General features: G+C 39.5%; 6 protein-coding genes and 1 non-coding gene across 7 annotated transcripts; 5 read left to right on the top strand and 2 right to left on the bottom strand.

The window, feature by feature from the left end:
• The first annotated feature begins 1,169 nt into the window (after positions 1-1,169).
• Positions 1,170-1,333, top strand: LOC117135062. Its single transcript, XR_004458968.1, has one exon. It is a non-coding gene; the product is annotated as a U2 spliceosomal RNA (small nuclear RNA).
• Positions 1,334-3,178: 1,845 nt separating this feature from the next.
• Positions 3,179-3,816, bottom strand: LOC117134854. The gene is made up of 3 exons (XM_033294072.1): positions 3,758-3,816; positions 3,301-3,705; positions 3,179-3,208 (listed from the first exon to the last, which is right to left on the bottom strand). The coding sequence occupies exons 1-3, from the start codon at positions 3,791-3,793 to the stop codon at positions 3,179-3,181; spliced, it is 471 nt and encodes a 156-aa protein (XP_033149963.1). The 5' UTR covers positions 3,794-3,816.
• Positions 3,817-5,789: 1,973 nt separating this feature from the next.
• On the top strand, positions 5,790-7,998 carry LOC108600249 (bifunctional lysine-specific demethylase and histidyl-hydroxylase NO66). The gene is made up of 2 exons (XM_017988417.2): positions 5,790-6,021; positions 6,164-7,998. Exons 1-2 carry the CDS (start codon positions 5,857-5,859, stop codon positions 7,919-7,921), a joined length of 1,923 nt encoding a protein of 640 aa, XP_017843906.2. The 5' UTR covers positions 5,790-5,856; the 3' UTR covers positions 7,922-7,998.
• A 1,657-nt stretch (positions 7,999-9,655) lies between these two features.
• On the top strand, positions 9,656-13,408 carry LOC108595621 (brain-specific homeobox protein). The gene is given in 7 exon segments (XM_017980890.2): positions 9,656-9,666; positions 11,491-11,625; positions 12,245-12,498; positions 12,589-12,653; positions 12,655-12,687; positions 12,689-12,893; positions 13,035-13,408. Coding segments are annotated over 7 exon segments (963 nt in total). The 3' UTR covers positions 13,295-13,408.
• A 1,985-nt stretch (positions 13,409-15,393) lies between these two features.
• Positions 15,394-17,655, top strand: LOC108600563 (fructose-1,6-bisphosphatase 1). The gene is given in 4 exon segments (XM_033294060.1): positions 15,394-15,465; positions 16,077-16,156; positions 16,563-16,809; positions 16,811-17,655. Coding segments are annotated over 3 exon segments (1,062 nt in total). The 5' UTR covers positions 15,394-15,465; positions 16,077-16,134; the 3' UTR covers positions 17,604-17,655.
• A 74-nt stretch (positions 17,656-17,729) lies between these two features.
• LOC108601464 (tRNA-dihydrouridine(47) synthase [NAD(P)(+)]-like) lies at positions 17,730-19,739 on the bottom strand. The gene is made up of 4 exons (XM_017989366.2): positions 19,649-19,739; positions 19,441-19,591; positions 19,084-19,381; positions 17,730-19,028 (listed from the first exon to the last, which is right to left on the bottom strand). The coding sequence occupies exons 1-4, from the start codon at positions 19,678-19,680 to the stop codon at positions 17,779-17,781; spliced, it is 1,731 nt and encodes a 576-aa protein (XP_017844855.2). The 5' UTR covers positions 19,681-19,739; the 3' UTR covers positions 17,730-17,778.
• Positions 19,740-19,916: 177 nt separating this feature from the next.
• On the top strand, positions 19,917-21,179 carry LOC108602592 (GTP-binding protein 10 homolog). Its single transcript, XM_017990732.2, has 3 exons — positions 19,917-19,958; positions 20,012-20,534; positions 20,593-21,179. The coding sequence occupies exons 1-3, from the start codon at positions 19,917-19,919 to the stop codon at positions 21,177-21,179; spliced, it is 1,152 nt and encodes a 383-aa protein (XP_017846221.1).
• The last annotated feature ends 390 nt before the right edge of the window (positions 21,180-21,569 follow it).

Here is a 21,569-nt window from a genome sequence, read left to right as displayed (position 1 = left end):
CGTTGACTCTTGAAACTTAGTGTAAGTCCCATAACGTAAGTTCATACGTTGTTCCACAATAAAATCATATTTCTGTTTTATGCAAAAATTGTTCTGATATAGCGGCTGGCGGTACGGAAAAGTAAACGGAAAACAATTTTCTAAGCGTTGCTGTAAATATATAGCTTCCGCTTCGGTTAGGTTTCTGTTAAAAGCATTCCGCCAATTGATCCAATGCTTAAATATATCGATATGTCGTTGGCCGCCAATCTCACATTTTATAGCGTCTTCAGCTAATTGCAACAACAACTCTTAGTACAGTTTTAAATATTGTTTCGGCATTCAACTGCAGCTCCTGCAGCAAAGCAATCCTTGGACTTTCAGCTGTGCCTAGACTCTGCAATATTTCCACAATTTACTCATGTTTTAAATCGCTTCTTGCAGCGTAAATTAACTTACAAATATAGCCAGGCTGATTAGCAACACATGCAGCATGATAAAGTAGCAAACTGTGAGTAATGTTTGGATAAAAAGTTACTGGACACACAACTGAAGCCACCGAGCACTAAATTAAGACTGCAGCTTAGTATAAATTTAACGCTTATAAATAGATTGGGCTCCGGAAATCCATCCCGCCGTTCGCTTCGCCAGACGAGTGTGCAACTGGACACAGCACACGAGGCGATAATGCTCGCTAAGCAACTCGCTGGTTAGGGTTTATGTACTCCGAGGCTTGAGATAGCAATGTTTACAAATATTATATTAATGTATATGTACATAAGTCGACTGTCTTTTCAGTAAGACAGCAGCGATCAATTGTGGGCTACTGTTTACATCATATAAAACGCTGATTATTAACTTTTCTTTGTTTTTTGATCCGTAAGCGAATGTTGCTTATTTATTTCTGTATGGAATAATTGAGAAGAGCTGTTGCTTATTTAACTGCTGATATGATATATCACAATGATTCATTGCAAATGTTTTTTGTGAATACAAATTGTATTGGAAAGTATTGACCGCAACTAAAAAGTGATTAATTTAGATTTTAACTTATAAATACCAATCACTTACTTACCTATAAACGCCAAGCCTAACCAACTATATATCCCAAAAGTATGCTAGTATTTGACACATATGTTTTGCCAATAATTCCCAACTTGTTATAGTTTGTCAAAGGACCTGAGTTGAGGCTTGTTCAGTGCCAAGTTATGCTTAACATCTGATAGTTTCTCCATTGGAGAACAACAAATGTTAAACTGATTTTTGGAATCGGACGGAGTGCTAGGGGCTTGCTCCACCTCTGTCACGGGTTGGCCCGGTATTGCAGTACCGCCGGGACTTTGGCCCAACTAAATAATACATTAACACTAAACATTGTACAAAAGGGCTTAAGGACTTGCCTTTATATCAAAGTATTTTTTGGCCTGCTGTGAGTTTTAAAAAGTGCACAATACGTGAGAAAATTAATTTGATTAAATTGCCACAGAAACGCAGCAGGACGATTTTTACATTATGTTCATTCATATGCCGAGTCTTCTTATCTCATAATCATCTGCGCCGCTCGGTTGCTAGGGCCAGCTAGCTAGCTGGCTACTTAGCAATGACATAACAAAGAAAACAGGCGAAACCACCACCAGCAAGTCGTCAGGTATGCAAAAAGCATAAAGGACAACATGCGGGCCATTGTGCAATATGCACTAAATGTTGTGCCTAAGTGTGAAAACGTATTCAACAATTCTCTCTCATGAACCTGCCCTGCCCTGCCCTGCCCTTTCATTGCCTCTGCCCCGCTGAGCAGAGCAGTGTGTTGGGCTTGATTGACGCTGATAGGGCACGTGTTGGCAATTATTTGAGAATAAACATAAAACAGCTTCTCTGGTCAAATCAGATGACTTCTTGTTGAGCACGCCGTGCCCCCAGAAGACGCCCTTAAATTTGCTCATTAATTTTGAGATTGTGCCCTTGCTGACAAGTACGCCACTTTGTTAGATTTTAATTTTTTTTTTTAATAAAATAATCAAAACCAGCTAAATGTACTTGTCAAGTTTATACAATCAAAATTTTGACGCTATATCATATTAATGGATTCTGCGGTATGAAAGTGCTCATTAAGAGTTTTCAATGAAATTTTTGGTAAAACTTTACTCACCTAATTCCGGCTGAATAATTAATAAAATTAAAACTCACAATTACAAAACAAACTCGATATGATGCACATGGCCCAATCTTACAGATCGAGAATAATGTAGTCAGATATATCGCTTTGAGATCCCTTTCTCCATATTATTAAAAAAAATATTGTATATACTTTCAATTTGATTAGAATATCTTTTTTCAATTACCATATTCCACATTTTGATTGTTCTGTTGTGTTGTGTTTTCACGTAATAACCGAAACGAAAATCATTAAAACATTTTAATATCTGAATATTTGTCCATTATACATATCTTCACATACATAATGAGACACTAACATTTCATGCTCTATCCTATCAGTAACAATTTGAATTTGCTCGTTTATCAAATACATTGCAACAAAGCAATCTCGAGTAAACAACTCATTGTAACGAAATTGAAATTCAACTGTACGCTGAGTTCAGCCTAAGTTATGGAACAGATTATACAAATCAGCATGTCTGAATATTTTTTGGTTTTGCTTGAATTCATTTGCGATTTAATTAAAACACTTTATTAAATTTGTGAGCATTGATATTCGTCAAAGACTTTTCATTTTATTTAAATATCTCTAATGGTTTTTACAAATACTAGAAATACTCTTTCACGCAATAAAGCGTTTGCAAGCGTTTCGTAGAGAAAAATATCATAACTTTTCATTAGGTTGGGATATTCTTCCTTTGTATCTTCGCTAAGTTCTCGCACCTTTGGTGTCACTTCATCTTCAAATCTATCCAAATATATCGCATTTTGCTGTGAGTAATTTAGCAAAGCAACATAATAAACTTCATAGATACATTTATAATAAGATATTTGCATTCTATACTCAATTTTATCAGTTACATGCTGAATTTGCTCAGCCGTTATGTTTTCATAAAGCCAACTACTCCACAATCGCCTTGCATTTAAAAATTTCTCATTATTAGTACCTTTACATGTTGTGGTATTATGCAAAACATTATTCATAATTTTCAGTTTGGTTTGCATTATATTGTTGTAGGGAACCTTAAGTGAATGCCTGATCTCATTTAAGAGTATGCGATCCTTGTTCGCTCTAACAGCAATTAAAAAAGACAAAAACTTTTGATCAGGAAATGGTATTATCGAATGCTCGAACTCATCCAATGCTTTTAATATGTTTTTCACTCTCTTATTAGTGGATCCACTTAGTTGCGACTTATTATTTTTAGCATAAGCTTTAAATGCCTCCAAGTATGTATTTTTCTTTTTTACTTTGCTATCCCACAGTCTTAAAATGGAATCATTTGTACACTCGCTATGCAATTTATCGTATTCAACGCTATTTACCAAATTGTTAGTTACTAATTCTATTTCATTGCCAGTTAAGCTCCTGTTTCTCGCATAGCGCCAGTCGAGCCAATACTTCAGCGTATTCTGTAGCTTTTCATTACCAACTTTACAGTGAAGCATGGTTTGAGCAAATTCCATAGCATAGTCAAGATTGTTTTGCATTATCAAGCGCTGCGTAGTTTCAGCAAATTGCTCAACATCTTTAGCAATATCAATAGCTGATTTGGCCCAGACAATACTCTATATATTTTTTGAAAGGGTAAATTTGATAAATATTTAACAAGTTACTTACTGAGCAAGACAAGCTGATCAGCAGCAAACGTTTCATTGTAGCGAAATCTCAAATTAAACTAAATGCTGAACTGATAACTGTAGCTAAATTTTTTACTTATGAGCATGATTTGATTGCTTGAGAGAACTTTGGAGACATTGAAAGCTTTAGTAGCTTTATTTAAGAAAAACATAAATAAAAAGATTAAGACCTAATAAACTACTGGCATGCGACTTGATAATTACAAAATTCGCTGTCAGTTTATTCTATGCTTCTGTTTATTGTGTCGCAATGGGAGAATACACACGATTGTTTATAGTAACAATGAAAAGGGGATCCATACGAAAAACAATTTAGTTTATACTAACCAATTAAACAAATTGCATGACTCATTGCATAAACGCAGGACGCTGCTGGATTTTTTTTTTCGAGTAAAGATAAAACTTCAACTATGCCAGGCAAATCTTTCGATTGGTGATGGCTTTGATTATCTTAATTTGCGTAGATTTTTAAAATAATTATTCATAAGCCTATAATCAGCAAACTCTTCAGTAAAGCAAAATTGCCAGCCACACCCCTTTGAAACTGTAGCTCAAATCAAATTTTGAGTCAATTATGTGCTGGAAATTAAATCAAATAATGCACGAGGCTGTCGAATCAAACAAATGTATCAAAATAACATCAACTTATTTTCCACTGCTGATAAAATCGTCAAAAAATGCCAGCAAATTACAAACTGGTGCCGCCTCCCCCATGACCAAGTCCGTGCCACACTGGCAACATACCCGAGCCCTTGTGAAAAATAATGTTGTGCACATATTTGGTTGTAATTTAATATGTGGCACGCGTTTGGGAAACTTTTTTTTTATGCTCTTGCCGTAGTTGTTGTTGTGCGTGTGTGTGTGTTGTGTGTGTATTTGTTGTTAGCAGGACAAGCGCAGGCTCTTGTTGCCGCTGAATTGTTGCCAATGAGAGCAATTGTGTTGTTGCCGCTGCTGCAAGTGTGGGGTGGTAGGTGTTGGTGTCTGGAAGCAAGGAGTGAAGGCAACTGGTAATTGCATTTGTTAGTGCTCTAATTGTTTGGGCGGACGTAGCGGCATCGGCCAAAAGGTTACAGCAGCCATAACAAGAGACTTTTAATAAGCAGCAAATACCAAAGTATGCGCCGCAGTTAAAAGAATAAAATTAAACTACCGACCCTAGGAGGGTTCGAAAGCGCAGAGCCTACCAATTATAGTTGGGCCTAATGCATAAATTGCTGTAAGCTATAAGAGCAATTATAATACATGTTACAGCATTAAAGTTTAAAGAGGATGCCATATGTAGCAAATGAGCATAAAAATGCTAAAATTAGACTCTGTCAGCAAATTCCATTGAGATGTGCTGCTTACAAAATGAGAACAGGAAAACTATAACACCCTTATGGAAAACGCCGCCTTTGACCTTAAGTATCAAGGATGTTGCCACTTGTGGCAAGAGGCTTTTGCCAAGCACACAAAACAAAAGACCCTTTGCCACGTCTAAAGTTTCTGCGGCTCATTGCTGAAGTTAATTTAGCGAGAATCAAACTCAACTCAGCGGATGCAGCAGCCCCGAACAAAACTGAGCATCTAAGAAAGCCGCTGCTGCTGCTGCTGCTGCTGTAACCTGATCTTCGACACACTTCAGCTTTGATTTCAGGGAATTATGCTGCTAAAAAAAAAACCAACGACAATAAGTAGACAAAAGCATTTGCCATGCAAACTGACACAAAATGTTGTAATTGCCAGTAGGAAGCACAAACCGCAAAAGTTTGCAAGCTGATTTTTATTATTATAAAAATTAGGCTTAGCACGTTTGATGCGCACGTGTGTGTAGAGCAAAAATGCATGTAAATTAATCGACTTAATGAGCTAAGAATAAAAAATAAAAATAATCGATATTAATTACAACCAACGCTGCACTGCATGTCAAACTAATTTCTTAGCAATCAAAGTTTACTTGCATTTAATGTTACGAGCAGCTGCCAGACTAACTTACAAATTTTACAATAGATTGAACTCACTCAAGTATTGGCAGCTAAAGAGGCAACAACTAATAAGTGAAATAATTAAATATAAAATTTTGATTTTATTTATTTAATGGCACCAAAAAAAACAACAGGCATGCTTGCAGCACAGAAAAAGAAGAAGCAACAGAGGCCACTTAATAAGTGGATTTCATCACGAAATCCCTGGAATAGCCAAAAGTGGGCTAAGGCGTGCTCCAACAGGGGGCGGCGTCTGGTCTCGAGCGGGCGGCGCAGGGTAAGAAAAATTACTTATAAGACAAATTGCAGTTTGACAGTTTATTTTTATTTTCTTTACTTTAAAATTGCCAAGTCATCTTTTAATGTACCTAAAAGTAGTTAATTAAGCTGATGTTAATAATATCTTCAATTTTTTTTAGGCATATGTGGAAGAGCCTCCTACTATTATTGTTACCCAGAATTTTGGCACAGCAAAAGGTCCAACCCTTCCCCCCCAAGCGCCAGCTACGCCTACTCTCAATCCTTCCTTGTTGCAGTGGCATGTGCTAGAGGCCAATGCTTTATCACCAGATGACGCGAACAATACTGAAGATGACGAAGAGCTATCATCTGAAACAGATGATGATGATGATGCTGATTACGCTGATGTTGGGGACAGCGCAACTGAAAGTGTTTATGAATCGGAAATATTAGTGGAGCCCGTGCCGCCGTTACATGCCGGGATCTTACACGCCGGTATCGATGTGGAACCGATTATCAAAGCAGAGCCTGGCCCAACAACAATCAATATGTCGCTTAGCTCCAGGCAATCGGTGCATTTGCAGAACAGCATCGAGGAGGGCAGACGCATACTCCAATGGATGCTGGGCCCGTTGCAGCTGACGCACTTCTTGAAGACTTTCTGGGAAAAACGTGCGTGCGTGGTGCAGCGCAGAAGCCAAAACTTTTTCAAAGCATTGACTTCAAGCAGCATGTTGAGCTCAATGCTCTCGCTGCATCGCCTGGAGTTCGGCAGTCAGGTCGAGGTGCTCAAGTGGCGTTATGGCTGCAATCAGGCACCGCAGCCAATGGGACGCGCCATGCCGTCAGTTGTATGGAACTATTACAATGCAGGCTACGCCTTGCTTTTCAACCAGGCCAGCAGCTATGTGATTGGAGTGCGTCAGTTGTGCAATTTACTGCAAGAATTCTTGCATTGTCGCGTTAATGCCAGCATGGAGTTAATACCACCCAACTGTCAGATAACTGGCGCTCATTACAATGACAGCGATATGTTTATCTTGCAGCTCGAGGGACGCCAGCACTGGCGTTTACATCCACCACCCACTGTGCAGGAGGCTTTTGCACGCGAGCGCGGCCCCACGCAGTTTTACCCGCTGGATCAATTGAGCGAGCCCATACTCGATTATCATCTAGAGGCAGGCGATGTGCTTTATTATCCACGCGGCATAGTGCACTTGCGCCAAACGGCGCCTACGGGGCACTCCTTTCACATTGCCCTGAGCGTTTGTCAGCAGCAATTGTACGCCGATTTGCTGGAGCAGCTGGTGCCCATGGTACTGCAGGATGCCATTAAGCAGCAAATTAGTTTGCGTCATACTTTGCCATTTGAAATTTGGCAGCAATTGGGCATTACCCAGAGCAACTCGCAGAGCTCGCTGCGTGCGCAGCTCTTGGCCAATATTAGCTCGCTAATGCAACAAAATCTAAAGCCCACTTCGACTCACATGGACAACGCACTGGATCAGCTGGCCAAGCGCTATCAGCAGCTTGCATTGCCGCCACTGCTGCTGCCCGAGGAACAGGCTCGCACCGTTTTTGGCTCACAGAGCGTTATTAATGCTCAAGGCAATTGCGTCTGCGATTATGCATTGGGCGATTACTCCAAGGTGCGTCTGCTGCGTGCCAATATCTTGCGCTTGGTGTCTGAGCAGCAGGAGTTGCGTATTTATTATCACACAGAGAATCAGCTGGAGCAGCGTACTGATGAAGCCACCTCCATGACGATACAATGCTCTGAAGCCATTGCTATTGACTATCTGGTCAAGACCTACCCCAACTATGTCTTGGTCTCTACTTTGCCGCTGTCTGATGCTACGCACCGCTTCAAATTAGTCACCGCTCTGTTTGAGCGCGGACTCATTATGACTGAGCAGCTCATCGGCGCTACATATTAAATACCACTCAATTGCCATATACTTGACATATTTTTGCCAAGAATTTGTAATTCCATTGTTTATTGAATAAATAAATAACTGACTACTAAAATTACTAGCTCAGCTTTATACAGTTGAATACATAGAATAAAATTTGGGATAGATTATATTAGGAAAATGAATATAAAACTAGGCAATATTTTAGAATACAAAAATTATGAATTATATCTGCAATTATATAGAATATCATAATATGATAATTTACATAATAATTGTGATTCAATTTCAAACTGAATTACATATTTATTTAACGTATTATATTTAATTATATACAAATTTATTCATAAAAATATTGAGCTTAATTTAATTATGTTCATCATTATTGAATACATAAATTATTTTTTGTATTTTGTGGTACATAATATGTATATAGAATATATGTATTGCGCTACCATTTTATTCTATTGAAACTTATTGAGATAGGCTGAACGAGCATTTGCTCACAATTAGTTAAAGAATTTGTTGCACCACCACTCTTACTCACTTGCACTTTTTTGGTATACTAAATCATCCAAGTCAGGCCTGCTAACCGAGGTTTATATACTATTTATTCTTTTATATATTTTTTGAATGCTTTTTATTCTATTTGTTTTGACTATTTGTATTCTGACTTGCAATTTAGTCCTTTGTTACGGCAGCAGTGTTCCATATTTACTTTGAAATTTATTTTTCACTTTTTTGATTTGATTTTTATTGTTGCATAAAAGCTTTGATTTGCAAAAAAAATAATTTTCATAGCTAAAAATAAATTTAGCTTGTTATCTAAAAATTTCATTTAATTGAAAATTGTTATTGTTATGCTGAATGTAAATATATATTTATATGAGAACTGAGCACTGACCATACTTATATCAAAAATAGACACACACACACACACATGCTGAGATAGATATGTAAACACCTAATGCGCCCGCTTTAGGGCTTTAACTTAATAATGATATTCGACTTACTTTGCGTGACTTATTTTATTAATAAAACGAGCAAATTTGTCTTGCTTGCTGGTCGCATCTTCCATGGTTGAGTCGTTGCTCTCGTTATTGTTTTGTCATTGCACCCGCCAGCCAGCAGCCACCGGCCACCATCCACCACCCACAATCCACAGGCAGAGCCCAGAGCGCAGCAGTCAGCGCCAAGCGTCAAGCAATAGAACAAGGACAAACAGTGTTGGCTTGGCTGGGCAACCCCCAAAGCGAAGCAAGGCGTGCGCTGATTGGCTAAAATGCAACAGCACAGGACACACCCTCTATCCCGCTCTGCCAGCACGCGTGTGTGTGTGTGTGTGTACATACATGTATGTGTATGGGGACTTGTAACGGTATGCCTAATGATTGAGTTACTGCCAAGTATTTTTAGCTAATTACCAAGGCTTAAAGCGCACTACGTTTGGGCGGAGAATTTGCTGCTAATACGTATTATGGCTTCATTAGACAGAAATCTATTATGCGCGTATGTATGAGTGTTGTAAGTACAGTTGTGTTGCCAGTCGCTGTGGCTAGTTGATTGACAACATTACCCATACGCCGTGTTGCCAACGCAGACAGACAGCGTTGAATGCTGCGCCCGTTGACGCCCGTTCATCGATCAATAAATTAATTACAATAATTGTGGCATTTAATGAATTTAATATGCATGCTACAATAAAGCCGATACACAACACAAACAAATGGCGCCCCTGACACGTTAATTATGCGCAAAATGGCGGCAACGTGAGGCAGCGACGCCAACAGCAGCAGCGGCAGCAGCGCAGCGCCAGCTACGTTTTGTTAGTTGTAGCTATTGGCAAGTTATATATTTTGTGGCTAACATGGTTTAATTAAACTTCGCTTTTGCTGCACAACACACTTAAGCATTTAAGCAACTATATGTATATGTACATACCCATACATACATAAGAGAAACTGCAACTATGTATCGATATATATATAAAAGAGCTTGGCCAGACTTACGCGTGATTGGGATAAGCGAAGCAAAGAGTTGTATGAAATATTTAAAAAATTTGAGCGGCTGGAATTCTGAAATTTCTAAAAACTGCACTCATTCAATTAAATTAGGTAACAAATCCTTAAAGGCTGCTAAATTGCATGAAAATCTTATGGAAAATAAAAATTTTTATTATAAATTCGACATTATATTTTTGAGATTACAGAGTCGAAACTAAAAAGCGTATCAACTTTTTTATAGACAAGAACTGGTGTTAGAGCAGCTCCTGCAGTTCTGTAGTACATACATATATAGTATATAAAATGCCTCCATGATGGCTTTGCATCAAGCGGTGCAAATGGCTAAATTGGATGGTCGCATATTGAGGTTGTTTGGTAGGATGGGGCATAGCATCACTAGAGCAGCTACAGAGCGAAAAGAGTGTGAGAGAGAGAGAGAAAGAGACTGAGAGGGACAACCATATGACACGCAATGAAAATGGGGTGTGTTTATTTAAGTATCTTCCGGCCTATACTCTACGGCAAAAGTATAGCAGATTTCATATGAACTATGCAGCAAGCATAAAAAATAATTATTTTTATTATTTTTCCATTAAAGTAAAATCTCTTAATATTTGCTTCGAGCATTGCAATTTTGGAATTTAACCGTTTTTTTTTTAATTTACATTTAATAAGCATTGATTATTTTTCCAAGAAGAAATCTTATCATACTTATTAAGAAGTTGTCGAAAACTTGCTATTTCAAATTATTTGAAATTTATTCATTTACAATTTTTGAGAGAGTACACAAGGTTTACTGTTCGTGTTGTGCTCCCATTTACTATCTGCCTTTCTTCTCTTTTATTTTGATGCCTCTAAGCGACAGCAACAACAGGACCGCAATGGCAAACTACAAACTGCATTGCCAGTTCTCGGGGGTGGCAACTGCCAGCAGCACTCTGCCAGGATGTGTAAGTGTGCGAGGCTGCTGTATGTGTGTGCCCTTTTCAGCTCGAGCGTGGGCTTTTCGGATCGTTTAGAGCGATTTGCTGGTTGATGTGCGGTGATTGTCGCAAACTCAACGCGACCGTCAACGAGTAAACAACATAAGCGCGTTGTCGTCGGCAGTCAGTCAGTCAGTCAGTCAGTTAGTGAGCAAGTGCGTCAGTCAAACAGTCAGTTCGGATATCGCGTTAGTTATTTAATACGCATTTAATATATAACACGGGATATGTCAATGCTTAATGAGGCAAGTGACAGCCAAGTGGCAACTGCTGCCGCGACGGCAGCAGCAGCAGCAGCAGCAGTGGCAGCGGCGGCGGCTGCAAATGTTAACAGCGGCAAAAGTGCCACAACAAATACCACAATGTTAACCACAAAAACGCCATTTTCGATTGAACATATATTATTTCAAAATTTAAATAGTGCCAGCAATAATAACAACGACAATAGTAGCAACAATAACAATAATAATAATAATAAGAATAATGACAACAGTCCGTACAATCAGAAGAGCAATAAATTTACTGTGAAAAGTGCCAGAAGCAATACGCATTCGCATTCTCATGCAAATTCAAGTTCAATTTCAACGTTTGATAATAATACAAATAGATATAGCAGTGGCGGAACAGCGACGGCATTGGCGGCTCAAAGAGTTGCAGCCATCAGTCCCAATAACTCCAGTCACAGCCATTCAGCGTCGCCATATGCTAGTGAGGAGTATATCAAGAACTTGCACACTCAACGGTAAGTATTTATTTATATTTTTTAACATACAAACAATATTCTACCGTTTATAAAAGAGCAATATACAAAATGTAAAGTTCAAAGTATATACAACAATTAAAATCCAAATTTACCTTTTTTTTGTATTTCATGACAAAAAATGTCAATTGACTCGTTGCTCTACCGCTTTGTAACTTATCCGTGTTGCAAACAACAATTCATCAACACTCTACTCCCACATCATACTGAACAAACATAAGCTATTAATCACAGTGGGCCACACAAGAGGCAAAATCAAATAATACAAATTGATTTCATTACTTCTTTCTTACAGGAATCTCTTTCAAAATATATAGCATACTTTTTGAGGCAATTTGGTTTTAATTGTTATATAAAGCAAAACATGAAACTATTGTTATATTTGAAGGAAAAATATATAAACAAAATTATACGTGTAATATATATAATATACCGAATATATTTGCGGCTAATTAAATTACAGCAAATAATTCTCAATCTTCATTCCAATATTTCTTTTAATTCAGTGAAGAACTATAAATTAATGTACATACACAATAGTCTGCAAAACAATTTAATTACCAAGTGTAACTAAATTAAATTTATATTGAACACTTTTCAGTGCCCATCAGCAACGTGCTGCTTCCCAATATGCACATCCGGCCACCGAAGCAGCAAGCCAACAAATATTAACAGCAGCAGGACCTGTGCCCGCACCGCCCCCGCCAACATCTGCGCCTCCAAGTGCCGGACAAGGCTCTGTGCTCTACCCGAGTGCAGCGTACAGTGATCACGGCTTCCTGCAGATGACCCTAGGCTATTTGTCGCCCTCGTCGGGCACATATAAGTCTGTGGATCCCTACTTTTTATCCCAAGGTACGCGCTCGTGTCAATGGACATTAGTAACACGAAAAGTTTGGAGACAACTTTGCGCTTAATGCAATTAATATGAACTTTCACTTCCAGCCAGCCTGTTTGGAGGAGCGCCCTTCTTTGGTGCGCCAGGCTGTGTGCCCGAGCTGGCATTGGGTCTTAGGCATGGGCGTCAATGCGCTGCGTCATTGGCCGACGGCGCAAGGCGCGCACGGTGTTCAGCGACCCGCAGCTGTCTGGCTTGGAGAAACGTTTCGAGGCGCAGCGTTATCTGTCGACGCCGGAGCGTGTGGAGCTGGCAACAGCGCTGGGATTGAGCGAGACGCAGGTCAAGACTTGGTTTCAGAATCGTCGAATGAAGCATAAGAAGCAGCTGCGTCGACGCGATACTGCCAATGGTAAGTTAGAAAACTTTGCTTGGGCGAAAAGTTTTGCTGGCCAATTAGCCGCAAGCCTTTTGGCCTTTTAGCAGGCTTCTTTGACGAAAGTTTGCTGCAAGTTTGTGCACAAAATCAAATTAGTTGTAAAATTTTTGGCAGAGCCCGTTGACTTCTCACGCACCGAACTGGGCAAGCAACAAAGCGAAGGCTCCTCCAACTCCGCCACAGAAGGCGCCAAGTCAAGCAAGCTGCGTGGGGCGGGCAGCTCAACGCCCAATAGCCAGCAGTTGTCGATGTGTTTTCTTCAGCATGGCTACTCTACGGATGATTATTCGGATCTGGAGGCGGACAGCGAAGGGGAGGACAATTCCAGTGATGTGGATATTGTGGGCGACAGCAAGTTATATCAACTAACATAGGCGTCCAAGGCAAAGGCAAACAAAAGTAGCAATAAAGTTTAAATATAAAGACAGCAAATACGCATAAAGTTTAAGTAACAATATTTAACCTTTTTTGTTGTTTTTTATTGTTTTGAAAAAACTCTTATAGTAATAATTGGAACATATTTTTAGAATCTTAGATTGTTGACAAACAAGCAAATAGTTCACATTTTAAAGAGTTATCAGCTGAAATTAATTTTCTATGCTCTTTTCCCAGAATCTTTTTTATATTATATACAATACTAATCTTATATACGTAAGTAGTTAGATACTTATAAAATCACAATCTAATTAAAAAATAATAATATGCTAGGCGATGTTTTATCAAACTATTTTTACGTTCTTTTGGTTTATTGAACAGTTCTAATCTTAGATCAGTCTTAGAATTTTAAAACCCAATAATAATATGGAAAAACAAATCCACTGTAAATATTGATCTTGATAAGATCTTCCAATGAGCATCACTCTAGTCGGAATTACATTGTAAGCAAGAAAACTGAAATAAGTATTTAAAATTTAGTGATTATATTCAAGTACTTCCATTTTATGAACTCTCTACTTGTTCTCTTGCCATGCATCTTGTCTAGTCTATATTTGATGTATTAGCCTGCTTTAGACTTAATGCTTTCAATAAAAACTCATGTCAAAATTGACAACAAAAAAAGAATAATATGTATTTGGCTCAAATCTATTTTCCCGGGCAATCAAATTCAATTGAGAACTAATCAGGTTAAACGGCTACATTTGTATAGGGTTGAAGTGGCTTGGCTACGCCCAACGCCTGTCGACCCTTGTGGGCGTTTTTATACTGAAATTGAGGGTGAATTGTGAAATGCCCTTAACAATGGCAAAATAATTGCGGGTTATTAGTAAGCCATTTAAATGAGACACTTTCCGTTGGCAAAGTGGTTGAACGATGAATGTTCAATTGACTCGGAACTCGAACGGATATAGTACTACCAGATATTAAGTTTTAAGGTAAGTAATTATATTTTTTGTTTGATGCTGAAAATAATACTTTTCCTGATATAAATTTGAATTCATAATTTCTACTCTTTTTTTACTGACGCAAATGTTTGAAAGAGCGAAACAATTTATAACATTTTCTATTAATACAAAAGTCTAACAAAGCTGCGCGTGTATATAGTATTAACATATTCTAATCAAAAGCATTTTAAAAACTTGCTCGTACCAGGCAAAAATAGTTCAAGGTTGCACCAATGACAAAACAATAAGTCATAAACTTCTGTTTATGTCTACAAAGACGCAGACTTATCAATTACTTTCTATGAATTTCGTTATCAAAAGCCAAACAAATGTTTTCGATTTTTACTGAAAGCCCATACTTATAGAGTCGAGCCTCCCGACATAATCAGCTGTTGAAAAATTTCAATCTACCATGTATATTGTATATACAGGGTGACACACGTATAAATATCTAAAAACGCTTTTAACAGCTGTGCATATAGATTTAAACAAAGTGGGAGCAAATTTAGCTACAGCTATCATATCAACATCAATTTAAAATACAATTTCTTTTTACTTTATCTTTATCAACCACACCCACTGAGACAGCTTTGGAGCGACAACTCTGCTCATTAGCTCAATCAGTGAACGTTTTATGTTGGCGTTATGGGGGCATGTCGCTCTCTCACATAAGCACACACACTTACACCGCTCTCTCTATTTTATTGTAGCTTTGCTTTATGCATACATTTACTTCTTATCTGCTTATTATGTGCATATAAAACTTGCACAGTGGGTATATTAGCGCAAATTAAATTAATATTTTATAAAATTGTGTGCGCAGCAAAATATATTAGAATTTAATATTAGTTTTTAATAATTATAAATACAATCAGTTATATTACATTTTATTTGTTCTTTGCAGCGTATACTTTATTACGAATACAAGTCGCTGATAATGTTTTCATTCCCATTCTATATGTCTGGCACTACTGTCGTGACGTTGAGCTCTTCTTCTTCTGCAGCCCCACCGCTCTCTTTCTTTGTTGCTCTATCTTCTCCCCCTGGCTGAGTTGCCAGCTGAAAAGTTAATGTTTTCTCAGTCTCTTTAGCACAGCCAGCGACGACGGTACTGTCTGTCTTCTGCACTCTGTTTTGATCAGTTCGTTTATTGTTGTTACGCTGTAAGTGAAAGTGTTGTTGTTATTGTTATTCTTATAGCAAATACATATGTATATGTATACACATATATAAACTATATGGTGTTGGTGGTTGAAAGAAGCTAAACAAATGTTGTTATGATCGATTTGCCGGTCCGCGGGGTCAAAGCAAAGACAATCGTGAGCACTATCTATACAATAAATGATACATATACGTATATAAATATAAATATACATACATATGTATGTATATGTATAACTAAATAAAATTATGCCAAATATAAACCATGGCACGTGTCGTTGCTTTTGACATTTTGCTAAACTTAAACGGAATCCGCAAAATTTTCAGTTGTTCCGGTTTTTTTTATAAAAATATAAGAAAAAACAACTACATATGTGCGGCAAATAAATATAAACAGGTTATCAGCTAGAGCGTAACCCAAAACAAGCAAAATTACCACACCAAACACACACACACACTCACACACACATTGAGACAAGTTTTGATAATAAATTTTGATACCCACGAGCTTCCATTGCTCTCTTGCCCTATCTATACGATTTGACCTTCACCAGGCGACATACACTTGCAGTTTCTGTTTAAAATTTTTGCTATTGTTGTTTTTTTTTTCAAGGAGCCACAGGAACCGCATCATTTACTATATCATACCATAATCATATTAATTTATAAACATGGCGGCCAGTAACGGTGATTGTAAGTGTTTCTAAGGACCTTTGATACACTCCTGCTCCTACCAATGCCTGTTCTATCTATTGTTGACTGACCTTTTTCCCATAGAACTGCTGCATCCAAGCTTGCCTTTGTTATAGTTGCTTTAAATGCATCCTAAACTTAAATTCTCATTTACATTGTATTAGTTAGTCTCTTCCTTGCCTGCTTAAAATAATCCTTAGTTATAGAATCTTAACAATCCTCTATTGTGCGCTTTATAATAATTTGTAATTTAATTTTTATCAACCAAATCAACCTGTTTAACCTATGTCTTTATATATTATTACTTACTGCATTTTGCTCTCACAATTAATAAGTATAACTGCATCATGTATTGCTGCTCCAATCTCTCTTGTAGCTTGCACTAATCTCTGCTCTAATTCCACAGCTAAAATGTCTCAACAAGGACCCGCCTTCGATTCGAATGCCATGACGCTGACGCGTTTTGTGCTGCAGGAACAGCGTAAGTTCAAGGAAGCAACTGGCGATCTTTCCCAGCTGCTCAATTGCATACAGACCGCGATAAAGGCAACAGCTTCAGCTGTGCGCAAGGCTGGCATTGCCAAGTTGCATGGCATTGCTGGTGATGTGAATGTGCAGGGCGAGGAGGTGAAGAAATTGGATGTGCTGTCCAATTAGCATCAATCAAATGCTGAAATCCTCATATACACCTGTTCTGATGTGCCAGAAATATCCAGGTTATTGATTGAAACAGAGCGTCCAGAAGGTTCATGAAAGTAAAGTTTGAACAATATATAAATTTTTTTACAGGCAAAATCATAGTTTTGGATCCTCTTACGCCCTCCAACATACTGTCTTTTCCCAAACTTGGCTCATTTTTGCCATTTATCGCAAGCGCAGCAGTGGTGTGCCCACTGTGCAGGATGCACTGCAGCCAGGTAACCAATTGGTAGCCGCCGGCTACGCGCTTTATGGTTCTGCTACAGCCATTGTGCTGGGTCTGGGCAGCAGTGTTAATGGTTTCACTTACGATCCTGCTATTGGTGAGTTTATCCTCACGGAACCCAATATGCGTGTACCTGAGAAGGGCAAAATCTATTCCATCAATGAGGGCTATGCCAGCGACTGGGAGGCGGGTGTCTTCAACTATGTTGCCGCCAAGAAAGATCCAACCAAGGGCAAACCCTATGGTGCTCGCTATGTGGGCTCTATGGTTGCCGATGTGCATCGCACCATCAAATACGGTGGAATTTTCATTTATCCCGCCACCAAGTCTGCGCCCAATGGCAAGCTGCGTCTGCTCTACGAATGCAATCCCATGGCCTATTTGATGATCCTAGCTGGTGGCCTGGCTAGCGATGGCAAGATTAGTATTCTTGATATTGTGCCACAGAAGATACACGAACGTAGTCCCATCTTTTTGGGTTCAAAGGCTGATGTGGAGGAGGCTCTCAGCTATCTAAAGTGATTTGTACGTTTTTTAAGACAATAAAGCAATGTTTTTTATGTATTTTAAATGATCTGGAACAGCGTTGACCATGTTTTTAAATTTTTTTTTTTCAACTGATAAGCTGAACATCAAAACAAATTTGTTTAGATTAAAGTGTTTACTTATCAACAACAATCTTAAAGTTCATAACAAATTAGTAAGCATTTGCTTTATGCTTGGGCACAAAGCTAAATCCCTCAGGCACTGGTCCCAGCAGCATTTCACTGAGCTTCACCCAGTCATTGGCGCTAGCAGAGCCCATAAGCGTTTCCATTTCATCACGTCCACGATACTTTTGCGGTCTTGCATTAATCTTTTGCGGCGGTGATTGTTGCAGTTCCTCGGGTATATATCTATAAAGAAACGATTGCCATTCCAGCAGAAAGCGACGTGTAGACTCCACACCTTTAGTATCAGCGCCCCAGTGTTCCAGTCCATAGTTGCAGTAGCGCTGCAACAGCTCAAAGCGTTGCGTTGATGTGGGCTGCCAGGCCTGCTTTTGCTTGATCTCCTGGAAGATCCAGGGCTTTATCAGCGCACCGCGTCCAATCATTACAGAGCTCACATGCGGCGCCCAGGCACGACGCTCTACATAATCCTCATAGCTGAGTATATCGCCATTGCCAATAACAGGCATGTGCTTGGCCTGCGCTGCACACTCTTCAATATAAGCCCAATTGGCCTGCTTGGAATAGCGCTGCTCACGGCTGCGTCCATGCAGCGTTACAGCGGAGGCGCCCCACTCCTCCACCAGCGGCAGCAGCTCATGCGCCACGCTCTTGTCTGCGTAGACGCCTGTGCGCATTTTTACTGTAAATGGCAGCGACTCTGACAAAGCTGAACAGCTGCGTACTGTAAGCTCCAGTATGTTGGTGCGTCGCATCAATGCGCTGCCGCCGCCCTGCTGATAGATCAGATCTATGGGACAGCCTATATTCAGATCGATGTAGTCAACCTTCGCTTTCTCATGCATCAGCTGCGCTGCCTGCGATAATACATTGGGATTGTTGCCACACAGCTGCACACCAAAGATATCTTCGCTTTCGTGGCGCTTGGTTAGCGCCCACTCTTGCGTCAGACCCTTGAGCAGCGGCACAGCACAGGCCATCTCACCACAAGTTATATCAGCGCCAAACTCTTTGCAAATACGACGAAAGGGCAAGTTGCCCACAGTGGTCAATGGTGAAAGCACAAGTTTTTCGCGAAAATCTACAGCGGGCTTGCGCTCAGCATCTCTACCTACCGGCGAATCATCCACAGCACAGCCTGTGGGTGTTTCGGCTGGCGTTCCCTTTTCTTGCTCTTCACGCTGCTTGCGCTCATCGCGTATGCGCTCCGCTTGCTTTATAAGCTCTTTGCTTCTGGTGAAGTCATAGTCGTGCTTGCGTAGACGCACTTGCAGCTCTAGAAGATTGCAAGTTAGCTGTGTTTTTAACTTAAATAGAAGTTCAACACTTACCTACACTTATGCCATTGCATGTTGTTGACGCCTGCTCATCATAGTGTGGCGCCTTAAGATTTCTACCCTCTGCATCTGTGTGTGCCTTGGCAAAGCGACAGGTGACGCCGCGGCTACAATAGCCCTTTGTCTTGTAGACATAGCACTCTTTGCCCAAATCTTCACCTTTGGCTACCAGAAAGCCTTCTAAATCATGCACATATTTGCAATTGGGCAAAGCGCAAGGGTCACCACCAGGTCCTTGCAGTAAGGAGTGACAAAGATGCGAGTAGCGTTCATCCTTAAATACAGGACGGTTCTGTGGATATTAATAGGTTAAACTTGTAGCTAAGTCTTAAACTTTGCTATTGACCATGCCTTATTTTGACCACGCTTGCGTTCCTTTTTACCACCGCGCTTATTGTCTTGCTTTGCAGCATCGTCATCGTCCTCATGCTTTCTCTTGTTTGTTTCGTCAGATTGTGGCGGCGGCTTGTCATTGTTGACATTGCTCTCGGTCAACAAATATCTGTTTAATTGAAAAACATACTTAAAAGCTTTTTAATTTAATACAAATATAACTTACTCTGGTTTAATATAACAAATACCCGGCTCCATTTCGCTTTTTGAAGAATATAAACAAATGCCACACGTGTTTAGAACACTGATAATGTGTGCGAGAGAGTGCGCACTATAGGTATACTTTGATAAGGCATGAGTGCTGCTCGATAGAAATCAGCTGATGCTAAATTATCGTTTCTTTGCGAAGTATGGTCACACTACACGTTTTGTTTGTAATAGAAATGCATAACAATTCCTAAGATTAAAAGTTATTAATTAAATTTAGCTTTGCAATGGTGCAGCTATTTAAATATTTATTAAAATCGACCAAATCAGTACGTATTAGTAAAAAGCTCTAATTAATAATTATTAACAATCAATTTTACAGCCAGCACGTGCACATTTTCGTCCCAGCTTTTTAGACACATTGCGTCTAACAGTGCGTGGTGGTCATGGCGGGAATGGCTTACCCAAATATGGTGGCGTAGGAGGTCAAGGTGGCTGCGTCTACTTTGTGGCAAAAGAAGGCCTTACATTACGCAAATTAGCCCAAAATATGAAAGACAAACGTGTAGTCGCCTCCAACGGCGAGGACAGCAGCAAAGTGAGCATATTTGGACAACGCGGCGTCGATCAGCGCATTGAGGTGCCAGTGGGCGTGCAGATTTATGATGAACAGCAGAAACTGTTGGCCGATTTGAATGAACCGGATGCCAAGTGTATAGTAGCTGGCGGTGGTACAGGTGGCTGCACGGGAAATAATTTCATTGGACGCCCTGGCGCACACCGCACAGTAAATCTGGATTTGAAGCTAATAGCCGATGTGGGCCTGGTTGGATTCCCCAATGCCGGCAAGAGCACATTTCTTAAGGCCATATCTAATGCTAAGCCAAAGATTGCAGCATATCCCTGTAAGTACAAGTCATGTTTATAAGTTGCTCAGCTTTACATTTGTTTTATTGAATTTAGTCACCACCATACGTCCACAGATTGGCACTATAGAGTACAGCGATCTACGTTCAATTACCGTTGCTGATCTGCCCGGTCTTATAGAAGGCGCCCACGCGAACTTTGGAATGGGACACAAGTTTCTTAAGCATATAGAACGCACACGCTTGCTTCTCTTTATGGTGGATATCTTTGGTTTCCAACTAAGTCCACAGCATCCACATCGAGATTGTTTAGCGAACATCTACGCGCTCAATAAGGAGCTAGAGCTATATGATCCTACGCTGCTGGAAAAACCCTGCGTTTTGCTGCTTAATAAAATGGACAAGGAAGGCGCACAGGACTTACTTTCTAAGCTGAAACCTAGCATAACTAATCTAGAAAGTGGGCTGGAGCATTGCCCAGAGGAAGTACGCCCCAGTCGTGTATTGAAGTTTGAACATATACTGCCCATTTCGGCGAAGAATTCAGTGCGTGTAACGCATGTAAAAAAACAGCTGCGTCAAACACTGGATGAATTGGCTGCAGAGCATCAACTGGCTGACACGGAGCTGATAAAGCATCAACTGAAGCAACGTGTGGGTGTTAGAGGGCCAAAAATAACATAGGCTTATATTTATTTCTATTGTTTTTTGTATATAATAATAATGTTTTTAAAAGCAAGCCTAATCGTAGTTATTTTTTTGAAAAGTGCGCTCAGTTGGCATTGTTCAACACTAGAAAAGCTCTTAACAATTCGCATCTTATTTATGCGTTTAAAATTTATTTTGTATAACAATAGAAGGTTACCAAAAAAATTGAAGCTTACAAGCAGTTCCATTAATAATTTTTATATTTAAATACGATAATTAAAATGCATGCAAATTCCCACTGGGTGGTGCGCCAGAAGCGCACTCGCTATTTTGCACCCGCTCTCTCTGTGCGATTCTCATTTAATATTTAGTGTTAAGTAATATAATTTAGTGTTGAGCAAGCTTCCCAATTGGAAACACACACAA

The sequence above is a fragment of the Drosophila busckii genome, chromosome 2L (genome assembly GCF_011750605.1).
Source record: "Drosophila busckii strain San Diego stock center, stock number 13000-0081.31 chromosome 2L, ASM1175060v1, whole genome shotgun sequence".
NCBI classification, from domain to species: domain Eukaryota; kingdom Metazoa; phylum Arthropoda; class Insecta; order Diptera; family Drosophilidae; genus Drosophila; species Drosophila busckii.
Note: the sequence above shows the minus strand (reverse complement) of the source record. Positions and strands in the feature narration are given on the sequence as shown.

What these genes read in the sequence shown, in the direction of transcription:
- LOC117134854 (XM_033294072.1), bottom strand. Translation starts at nt 3,793, where the DNA reads ATGAAACGTTTGCTGCTGATCAGCTTGTCTTGCTCA. An exon ending in TGATCAGCTTGTCTTGCTCA is followed by an intron (nt 3,706 to 3,757) that starts GTAAGTAACTTG and finishes AAAAATATATAG; the next exon opens with AGTATTGTCTGGGCCAAATC. An exon ending in GTGGATCCACTAATAAGAGA is followed by an intron (nt 3,209 to 3,300) that starts GTGAAAAACATA and finishes AATTGCTGTTAG; the next exon opens with AGCGAACAAGGATCGCATAC.
- LOC108600249 (XM_017988417.2), top strand. Translation starts at nt 5,857, where the DNA reads ATGGCACCAAAAAAAACAACAGGCATGCTTGCAGCACAGAAAAAGAAG. An exon ending in TCTCGAGCGGGCGGCGCAGG is followed by an intron (nt 6,022 to 6,163) that starts GTAAGAAAAATT and finishes AATTTTTTTTAG; the next exon opens with GCATATGTGGAAGAGCCTCC.
- LOC108601464 (XM_017989366.2), bottom strand. Translation starts at nt 19,680, where the DNA reads ATGGAGCCGGGTATTTGTTATATTAAACCAGA. An exon ending in ATTTGTTATATTAAACCAGA is followed by an intron (nt 19,592 to 19,648) that starts GTAAGTTATATT and finishes TCAATTAAACAG; the next exon opens with ATATTTGTTGACCGAGAGCA. An exon ending in ATGCAATGGCATAAGTGTAG is followed by an intron (nt 19,029 to 19,083) that starts GTAAGTGTTGAA and finishes GCAATCTTCTAG; the next exon opens with AGCTGCAAGTGCGTCTACGC.
- LOC108602592 (XM_017990732.2), top strand. Translation starts at nt 19,917, where the DNA reads ATGGTGCAGCTATTTAAATATTTATTAAAATCGACCAAATCA. An exon ending in TATTAAAATCGACCAAATCA is followed by an intron (nt 19,959 to 20,011) that starts GTACGTATTAGT and finishes TCAATTTTACAG; the next exon opens with CCAGCACGTGCACATTTTCG. An exon ending in AAAGATTGCAGCATATCCCT is followed by an intron (nt 20,535 to 20,592) that starts GTAAGTACAAGT and finishes TATTGAATTTAG; the next exon opens with TCACCACCATACGTCCACAG.